Below are 11,539 nucleotides of genomic sequence, written 5' to 3'. Positions count from 1 at the left end.
TATATATATATATATATATATATATATATATATATATATATATATATATATATATATATATATATATATATATATATATATTCTATCGCCTAGTAACTAGATCTCTGATTCTGTTTCTCATTCTCCCTCGACTGTCTCTCTCTCTGGGACTCTTGTCATGTTTTTCAATATCAAACCATAAGAAATATTATTATATTATGATTCTTTATCGATGCAACTAGTCTTTTACTAAACTTATAATAGGCGCATATGTGCAAATATTTCAGATTATGCAAATTGGCTTAAACAGTAAAAGTGTATAACACCACATTAGCCACAAAACCGAAATTAAGAGAAATAATATAAAGGACAATCAATACAAATTAGTTCGTTTAGTTTACAATGATAAAAATAATAATCAATTTCTCCCTAAAGAATACAAAAAAGAAATCAATTTCTCAACACTATATTACATACTTTAAGGTAATTTTTGTAAGAATTAATTTAAATATATATTTATGTAAATTTGAAACACTACACGCTATAATTCCTAACAAATAATGTTAACAACATATCACACGATAATGATAACATTTAAACAATTATACCTAATTAAATAAAAGCTTTTTATATATAGATTCAATTAAAATGAGTGATGTATATGTTGGATCCTTAATCCAATGTTGATCTTATATGTAAATAATTATAAATTGTGGACTGTCATTTAAGGTTAAGCCCAACTAAAAATCATTTAATAAGATTTAGATCATTTGACCTTCAAGGTATCGAGGTTGAAGAATAATTCTATCTTTATCTTTATGATGGGTTAGGATAAAAATATTCAAAAAATAATCTTAGGATTGTGTATCAAACAAGTTATAGTCTCTTCATTTAGATTTTTTTCTAACATCTCATTATAGAGAGGAAGTTAAAGGATTTTCTCAAAAAAATATACATGTTGATCTAGAAAGTTAAATTACATAATTATGAAAAATTATTGATCATTATGAATTTTTTAATGATTAACATAATTGATTCGAAATTAATAAATGATTTTCATCTAAGAAATTAATTTAATTCCAACAATATATATATATATATATATATAAAAGGAGATATCGGGAGGATCGGATGTTATTGATATAGATAAGTTAAATTTTGAAATTTTACCAAAATTGACATGAACCTCATAATTAAAAAATACTGATAAAAGTACTTATATATTATCTAACATCAAAGTTTCCAAGTCAAAATAGAATTTAAATGTAACTTTTTTTTGTGTGTGAAACAGAATTTAAACGGAACTGTATCAACCTTAATTTTGTATTTTTATTTAATTTTTTATAATTAAACTTAGAAAAAAAATAGATTATGTATTAACAATTAACAGTATAAAAGAATATTACACTATCATTTAAGCATAATTTATTAACTTTTACCATAATTATTTTAAGGATAATTCATAATTTAAAATTGAAACATAGGAAAAAGTTTTAAGTTTAATTTGATGGTTGAAAGAAGAAAGGAGAAACCTTAAATTTGAATTACATGAGTTTCACATCTATTATACTCTATTTTAATTTTAAAATATTTTTTATTAGTAGACTTAAATGTAATTATAGTCTTCCTATTTTATTCGATTTGTAATTTTAGTCCTTTTATTTTAAAATTAAGACATTTGATTCTTTAAAAAAAATTAATTATTTTAATTCTTTCATTTTGAAATAGAGACATTTAGATCTCATATTTTTTAAAAATTATAATTTTGATCAAATTCTCAATTTTATTTACGTTTTAACTTTTCATTTTATTTTTGTCCAATTAAACCCTAAACCTATTATATTCATTTAACATATCATCAAAAAATGATTTAATTAATTAAAAAGTAAAAAAAGAAATAAAATGTAAACAAAATTATGAATTTTCTAAAATACGAAAACCAAAATTACAGATTTTCTAAATACATAGGGACCAAATATTTATATTTTAAAATAAGAACAACCAAATTATAATTTTTTTAAAATAGAAAAATCAAATATTTTAATTTTAAAATAAAAAAGTCAAAATTAAAAATTAAATAAAAAAAACCGAAATTCTATTTAAGCCTTATTTTTATTCTCTCTGTTCTTGCAATTTTTATTCTATTTAAACCTCTCTCCCAAAGGAAGAGTTAAACTTAAGCTCCATATTTTCTTGCAATTTTTTTTGTTACATATTTTCTTGTAAGTATAATCTGAACTTTAAACAGTGAATTATTTAGCAAGTGGCACAGAAAGAAAACAAAGGTTTAGAGAGGAATTCCCGAGAATACCCCCGTCCGTTCCTCAAAATCTCGTCCCGCAAGCGCCAATAGCGTCCCCCACACTCTCTGTCTCTCTCTCTCGCTTTCTCTCTCCCCGCGATGGAGAAAGCCGAGAGCTCCGCCTCCACATCGGAGCCAGACTCCGACGAGAACCACCACCGCCACCCGACGAACCACCACATCAACCCTCCCTCCGGCCTCACCCCGCTCGAGTTCGCCTCCCTCATCCCCTCCGTCGCCGAGCACCACTCCTACCTCGTCGGCTCCGGGCAATGCTCCTCACTCCTCGCCCAGCGCGTCCAAGCGCCGCCCGACGCCGTCTGGTCCGTCGTCCGCCGCTTCGACAAGCCCCAAACCTACAAGCACTTCATCAAGAGCTGCGCCGTCAAAGAGCCCTTTCACATGGCCGTCGGCGTCACTCGGGACGTCAATGTCATCTCCGGCCTCCCCGCCGCCACCAGCACCGAACGCCTCGACCTCCTCGACGACATCCGCTGCGTCACCGGCTTTAGCATCATCGGCGGCGAACACCGCCTCCGCAACTACCGCTCCGTCACTACCGTCCATTCCTTCGAGGACGACGCCGACGACGGCAAGATCTACACCGTCGTCCTCGAATCCTACGTCGTCGACGTCCCCGACGGCAACACCGAAGAGGACACGCGTCTCTTCGCCGACACCGTCGTCAAGCTCAACCTCCAGAAGCTCGCCTCCGTCACCGAAGGAACCAACCGCGACGGTGACGGTAAGTCACACTCGCGGTGAAGAAGCAAATACGCCTCAATAAAACAAAATATATATTAAAGAAAAAAAAGAAAGAATTGGAATTTGAAACTAATCGCTCCCTCGTCAATTCATAAAAGGAGAAAAGCAAAACAAGTTTTTCTCTCTTTTCTCTTTATTTTCTTTTTTTCCTCAAATTCATTTTGTTTTCGTTTTATTTTATTTTTTTCGGGTGAGACTGTCGTTTTTTTGTTCTGTTTTTTATTATTTTCTGTTGCTATTACAATGGGTGAGGGCATTTCGGTCAATGCACGTGTACAGGAAATGTTGACTTTGTGATGCTTGTGGATGGTGTCTTTTTAACCGTTCTGTTCTGTGAATATCATTTGCTTTTTTTGCTCGATTTTATTCCATGTATAAATCTTTTTTCCTTTTTCTCCCATGAGTGCAAGCTTACTTAAAGATGTTTCCTTCTGTAGATCGCAGATGCTTGTGCTATAAACTGAAAGAATCAAATAAGTTTACTGTTAAATCTTGTTAATTAGGAAGGTTGTAGAAATAACTATCCACACTAATTTAGTTACTACTACATGATAACTATTTCCATCATCAAATGTTTTTAACTATAGCATTGCATGTTTTTAAAAATATTTTGATATGTTGTTTCATGTTATTAGTTAGTTACACGTCATGTTGTTAATTAGGTAAAAGATGGCTCATGTGAGCAAATTCTGCTACCATTTAGATGCTAGACTAATAGAGGAACTCAATTTTATCGTATGATAACATTTAGAGACTAAAATTACACAAATAATATAAATGCGTATGATAACATTTAGAGACTAAAATTACACAAATAATATAAATGCGTATGATAACATTTAGAGACTAAAATTACACAAATAATATAAATGCAAGGAGACCGAAACTACATTTTAGTCTAACCGCAAAATGGAATAAACTTGATTTTAATTTTATCTTTCTTTTTTTTTCTCAATTTTGAAAGTACTAGATTGTTGATTGTTTACTATTGTTGATTGTTTTTTATATTATTTTATCTACTTCTCTAATAATAAAGTAAATACTTTGCTAATAATCATCTTCCATTTTCAATGTAAAGGTTAACGCCTAAGTACTAACTCCCAACTCCCAAGTCATCCTGGTTATGAGATTAGAGCAATATACATAAAAAGAAAAATAAAATAAAACATCTTACATTTTATTTTAATTTCAATCTCGTCAAATGTCCAAAGAGTTGTGTTGAATATTTATGCTATACGTACTAACCAATGCTAGGAATGGTCTTCGTCCTAGTGATTTAATTAATGGTAGGAAAGGTACTCATCCGAGTAATTTTATAAGAAAAAAATACCAATAGTATGCTTTTTAATATATTCCTTTTAGTATTTATTATATTGGTTAAAATTTATAAAATTATAAGTAAAATTTATCAAATAAAAATGATTTTATATTTTTTAATAATTTTTAGTCCATAATAAAGAATATGTATGCTTTTAAAAAAATATGTTAAAAATATGTATTATTAACATTTTTTAAAATGATTTAGGTTTAATTCTCATGAACATTAAGAGATGCATGCATGCCGGTACAATCTGTAAGAATAATGTAGATTGCATTAAGGAGAGTTATATTCTTCATTTTGATAAGAATATTAGGTGGACTCACATCCCAAAAGAGTCAAAATCCTTATAAATCTTGCACCAAAATTTGACATTTGTATAAGACTTCAATTGTAATTGGACTTTAAAACATTATACGATAACTTTTACAAATATTATTTTATTTAATTTCAATCTCTTTTCATTTCACAAGTATCAGATTTACATTTATTTCTTTTTATACAAAAAAATACAGAAGTTGTACAAATACAGTTTCTCTATTAAAAATAATGGTCATATTGCCATGTCAACGACTTAATTATATGTGATACCAGTGTTAGAAAAAAGAGAGGAAAGGGAATGATATATATATATATATATATATGATAATTTGGATTATTTAATTATATTTATTTTATTTTCATAGCATTATTCATCTTAGTAAGAAAAGTTGCACAAATTTAATTTACAAACTATTTAGATAAGTCTGCAGTATAGAGTGAGTTTGAACTTAATTTGTTGAATTAATTTTGCATCTAATCTTCTTTCACTTTAATAGGAAATTAGATAGAAACAGAAATCGTGTCAGAACCATTCACACAACGGCAACACCCACTGTCAAAATAAAACACGTTTGAATTTGACAAATACTACTAAAGTTACCCAACAAATAGTTGGAATTAATGGTAAATATTGGATCAGATGCTGATGCTGATGCTGGAACCCATTAGGAAGGTATAATCAGAAGGTGAACCACCACCTACCAAGCAGGTTTCACAATTCACAGTGCTTTTGTTTCTCATATTGGTGGGTGGGTTAGTGTGAAAATTTGGGAATAAATTATGGTGTCAGATATCATTATTAATGGAGCATCTTTCTCTGAATTGCAGTGTAGAAAAGGGAAATTTATAAGGAAGCTAGAAATTTCAGAAGGACCCATTTTCTGCCAAGTTTTTTTTGTAGTCTTACACTCTTGCTTCCATTTGCATGTTGGGTTTAAAGGTGGCTCTTGGTATCCAATTAAGGGCATTTACCAATAATAATCCAAATCTTGTAGTTAGTTGCACACTTCTTAACCGTTCGTTCACAATGCTGCTAGGGCCCCATGGTTTACCTGTAAGGTATGATCATTATTATTATGATGATATTGATGTCTCGTTCAATGTGTTGCTAGGAGAGGTATAGTTACGTGGTGGCCCTTTTTGTTTTTATTTTATTTTTTCCCAATTTATATATATGCAGGGTTTTCCAGTATCTATAGAGCTGGCAATGTAGGGTTTTTCTTTTCAAAATTGTATAATAATACTACTATATACACACACATACGAGTATTGTTGAGGCACTTTTAGAGTGTCACTGTTCGGGGATACTGAGAGTGTCAACGTCTCCATGTTAGGTTACTGATTTTCCAGGAACGTATTAGAATGGATTTGTTAGCCAACATATATATCCTCTAACCACTTGCATTGCTTTGGTTTCCTCTTAATCATCTCCCATATCCCCTCTGTTCCTCGGAGTTAAAAAAGAACCAAAATAATTATAAAAATAACAATAAAATGAGATGAAACTCTTACTTTTATATTTTATTTTAATTTTAAAAAAAAATATTTTACTTTTTTCATACTCTACCCAATGGACTGTGGATTACACATGTCAACATAGAAAACATAATTCGAAAGAGTAGTGCTGGTAACATATCTTTAAACACATTCTTTTTTGGATATATTCTTTATTCTTAATTGACTTTATTTTAAGAACTATAAAACTGAATGAGTTTTGCTTATAATTTTTAATAAATGTTATAACAAAAAATAGTGTATGAAAAAAAAGAGAATAATATCTTACTAACATTTCACAAAAAATAATGAATAAATATGTGAAGTGAAACAATCTAAGTCGAGTTTTCCTTAACTATATATATCATATTTATATGTTTGAGTTTTGCTCGAGCACTGTCCAAAACAATCAATCGAACACCACCAATGGAGGAGAAAAGCTATCATACTCGATAAATTCGTCTCACTTTTACAACCTCCTCTTGTTATTTTAGTATCACTTTTTTTCTTTGCTTTAATTTACGCCTAATTAAAAGAATTCAGAATCTCTGTTTAATAATATATGGTCTTGATTATACATTACATATATAAAAGGGTTTCCAATTTCCATCATGCATGCAGACAGCATACTATGATAGTATGCTGATGGGTTATGGTAGTTTATATAAGGTCGCAATCTCGCAGATTTAAATATGTCACTATCGTTATATTTTTTAAAAAAACTACTATATACCAAAATTACAATGAATTGTGATAATGAAATGGTAAGCAAGATGAGGACGCTGCTATATTTGCTTGAGTGTATAATACGCTGTGCGAAATACGTACTCACAAAGGAATAAACTTTGTAGATTCCTTGTTATTTCACAGTTTTGGGGAATGCTCTTTAGAAAGGAAGATTTTAACAAATTTATCTGTGTCTCTATGAGTATTAGTCTTTAATCGCTTGGAAACTTTTAATTTGATTTATGTATATCTGTAGATGAACAGCTTGCGTGGAAGTGCACAAATTCAATTAATTAAACGTCTTTCGTTGCCAACTTACTTAGTCAATTACTCAATTATTTGTAACAAAAACATGCTTTATTGCTCCAGGGCAAAAATATTAATTATCAATATGTTTTCTTATTAATATTATTTATCATTAAATCACATTTTATATTCGTTATAAAATTATTTTTGAATTATTGAGTGAGTGAAGAACATAATTCAATGGTAAAAAAAAATTATAAAAAAAGTGTTGGCAATTCTCATTTTATATTGCTTGCACGTTTGTTCTTGTCCCATTCCATATGGCTCGATCACATCAGTTGAATAATATTTAGTGAAACAATATTTCTTCTAAATTTAGAAGAAAAGAAGAATATTTGTTAATAGTGAGAAATTATTAGATATAGTTAGAAATTATCACAATTTCTATTTATTTTGATATGACAAAATAAAATAAAGTATTATTATTTTATTTTTATAAAATGAAAAACATGAATATATAAGATGTAAAACTTGATTAAGACCATTAATATACTGAACTACCTAATAATGTTATTCCATTCAAAAATATGAAGCAAGTGGGACACATCTCTCTCTTCACTAGTGGTTTTCAGAAATTTGGCATTGAAACAACAGCAGGGAGTAATATGTACTAAATAAATAAATGCAAGTTGGGTGAGGAAAATAAAATTTTGTCTTTGTGGGGCTACTGCAATTGAAAAGCAACTTTTGAAATAGTAGAGGATGAGCACTTGAACAGTTATTTTCCTGGGAAAGTTATGTAGATGTTAAAACTGATTGTATTGTCCGACGTGTGAGACCACCCCTTTTGGCAGGTATATCCAATTATCCATTTGTGACTGATGAGAGGAAACCATTTGATTCATACATTGACATGATTGCCATTTTAACTTTAAAGCATGGCCACGCATTAATTGGACTAGAGTAGAGAATTCTCTCAATTGTAGGAATTTTCTTTTAGATCATGGTTATTATGAACTTCATGATGTCTTCAACATTTTGATAATATAGAACAAAAGATATTTATTAAATATAAGAATCTTTTTAGTGGATTGAAGGGATTTAGGTAAAGAAAAAAAAAGTGTATATCTTTAGAGGGTTTTGTTTTTAAGGGACTTTTATTTGGAATAAGTATTGCATATGTGAATGATATATGTGCTGACAATTCCAGTAAATAACTGTCTTTTATATTATATATGATGATTCGGTAAATTATATTATTTAATAAAAATTGTCTCCTTTTTTTTGTTGAGTATCTAAATTCTTAAAAATTATATATATTCATTACTTTTTTCTTTTTTAGCAAAATTCCTTCTAGTAAACATAACACGTGAAGAGCACTAAGCCCCACGATGAGAAAGGGTAAAGAGAGCGACTTGGGCCCTTTTGAGATCATCCAATTGGATACAAGTTGCCAACTTGATACTAAAGAAAGGGGAAAACTTGGAGATAGAGAGCGACAAGGAGGAATAGAAGCTACAAAGACTAGCTTTTTTAGAAGAGGGAAATGCTCAAATGCTGGTGTGTCTGAAGAATTTTTTTAGTCCAAATTGAAGCATTTCCTTTTCATTTTGCTAGTTCATTATTGGCTCTTCTGTGAGGGAAAAGTAGTGGCCACAATCACAAGTAAAGGCCCCCTAAAGCCAACGAAATGAAAATGTAGGGCCAAAAATATAAAATGAAGTCCAATCATATTTCTTTGTTGTTTGTAGATGCTCCTGTTAGAAATTTGGAAAAGGCTTTCGTATAAAACATGGATCAATAAAAGTTGTCTCTTTTTATTGTAAAGAGTATCTTTTAGCTATATATATATATATATATATATATATATATATATATATATATATATAAAAAGGTCATAATATTTTTATACTATTATATACAATGTCAATTATTTAATGTTATAAAAAACGTTGCTAGCAATTTTAATTCAGTTAAGTTAACAGTACATGTTGAATTTTTGAAAAAAAAAAACAATTTAATTTCCATAGAACATATCTTTAGACAAAAATGAAAAATTTTAAGTATGTCTATATCTAAGATTAATTATTTGTTTCATTAGTTTCGTAATCAATCCAAATGACCTAAAGTGGTAATAATAACTTGAAATTTTATTAGAAAATCAAAAACTTTAACTATGATAGTTAAAAATAAAGTTGTTAGAAAGAAATAATATATATATATATATATATATATATATATATATATATATATATATATATATAATTAAATAATTGGTCATAATATTTTTATGAAGAGTAATAATTATGTTATATTGTATTGTTATTTTTATTTTACACTTATCATCAAAATAGAAATATTAATTTGAATAGTAGAAAATTTACTATATGTAACATGAGATTTCATCAATCTCTAAAGTTAATTCTTATAAAATTGGTTTATAAATAATTTATGATACATAATGTGTGCACGCTCTATCAAAATGGATCCAAACCCATGGGTCAACTTGATCACCATGGATTCAGACGGATTAAGTTCACAAAGGGAGAAAGTTACAATTTGTTTAAAATCTTGGTCCGATCTAGTCACAAGTTGATCCACTGGAACTGAACTCATGGTAGGTTAACCTGACCCATCTAACCATCTAAAAAAATAACCTATTATATTATATAATTAAAAAAATCTTTTAACTAAAAATTGAGTAAAACTCATCTAAAATACATTTTTAGTATTTTGTAATATTGCTCAACATTGTTTTATTTAGTATTTTGTTCAAGACTATTTTTTAATTTTTTGTTATTATAGTTATAGGCTTCTAACTTGTGATAATATGTCTTGTGGTGGTATGTGATTAGTAGAAGATTTAATTTAATTAATATTTTTATAATTTATTCAAATTTATTTTTCTAAAAAATATATTTTTTTGTTGAATTTTTGTTTTATACAAAAAGCAAATATATTTTTTTTAGGTGGATTGATGAACCGACACGTTTAATCCAGAACATGTGGTGAGCTAGTTTGAATAACTTTTTTCTGGGATCAACTTTAAGTGAACCGGATTGGGTTTGCTCGTTTAAGTGGTGGGTCAAGGTGGGCTAAACCCAACAGATCGGGCCAGTCCATTTTGATAGTTCTACAAAAAAAAAATAGTTTATTAAATTATAAATATTTGATAAAAGCTAGTTCTTGAAATAGCCAAAAAGTATAAAATGACAAAAAAATAATAAAATTATGATTTATTTAAAAATGATAACTAAAAAATTCAATAAAAAGAATAAAAATGAAAAAATATAAAAAAATAGAAACTAGAAGGTAGCATTTTAAAAAAACCGTCACCTCAAATAATATTTTAAAAACGCTAGAAATTATTAAAAAAACTTATTTATTGAATAATTAAACAAATCTTTTAGCTAACAAATAAAGTTAAAATCTAATTGAAATGTCATATCAAATAAATCATAGAAAAAAGTTAAAAGTTTACTAGAAGTTACAAGATAGTAAAAAAAACTTTGAAGTTATATTCATTGTTGAATACAATTAAAATATATATCATTTTAATTCATTTTTAAATTTATAAAAAATATTTTTTATTTATATTTTATGGTTACAATACATCCCCCTTACATATAATCTCAAAATGGAAATATTCGTTTGATTCTAAAATAGAATGCTTTCGTTTTGTAGGGCCATAAAAGTTGAATCTTATTGTTGTATTGTAAACATGTTCACAACATGTACCGATTAAATGTTCCATTGTACTTCCATTTTCGAGCGAGCACAACGCATAGTGTTTTGAAAGTGAGATCAAATTCATTGTTCAGAACAGAAAAGTGTAAACCGATTAAATGTTTGATTCAAATAAATTTTAGAATCGATCTGAAAAGAAAAATGATCAAAGAATCCATAACTCAGTCAAAAACGGTTTAAATTTGGTAAATAAATAAATAAATTGATTTACGGTAGATCAATGAAAAATAATGAATATGATGTTTATTTGATTTTTTAAAAATAAAAAGTTAACTTAAAATATTTTTCATTCTCTTTTCATTTTGTATGTAAACTTCTTATTGCCAGTGAAATTGTCATGTAATGTGGAAACTTATAAACATATTTTTAAAAAAAAATATAGCAATATAAAGTTATAGAAATAATAATAATATTGTTGTTGTAAAAATTTATTATTATTATTATTATTATTATTATTTAGAAGAAAATAGACTATACACTTTATAATTTTATATTATTATTAAACCATAAAACATCAATTTATTTATTTTTAAAATAGTTACATTAAAAATTATAATTCATGACTGTTAGTCTCTTATTTTGTTAATATCCATTTTAACCACAACTCAATTATATTTAACTATTAAATCTTAAATCAGCTA

At 28.1% G+C, this 11,539-nt stretch overlaps 1 protein-coding gene across 1 annotated transcript; it reads left to right on the top strand.

Moving 5' to 3' along the window:
- Window positions 1-2,136: 2,136 nt before the first annotated feature.
- Window positions 2,137-3,440, top strand: LOC100819216 (abscisic acid receptor PYL1). Its single transcript, XM_003517046.5, has one exon. It carries the CDS (start codon window positions 2,381-2,383, stop codon window positions 3,044-3,046), a length of 666 nt encoding a protein of 221 aa, XP_003517094.1. The 5' UTR covers window positions 2,137-2,380; the 3' UTR covers window positions 3,047-3,440.
- The last annotated feature ends 8,099 nt before the right edge of the window (window positions 3,441-11,539 follow it).

Source organism: Glycine max, chromosome 1, assembly GCF_000004515.6.
Source record: "Glycine max cultivar Williams 82 chromosome 1, Glycine_max_v4.0, whole genome shotgun sequence".
NCBI classification, from domain to species: Eukaryota; Viridiplantae; Streptophyta; class Magnoliopsida; order Fabales; family Fabaceae; genus Glycine; species Glycine max.
This window is presented reverse-complemented; position numbering and strand designations above follow the sequence as displayed.

Excerpts from the sequence above, each read along its gene's own strand:
- LOC100819216 (XM_003517046.5), top strand. The coding sequence starts at position 2,381 with ATGGAGAAAGCCGAGAGCTCCGCCTCCACATCGGAGCCAGACTCCGAC.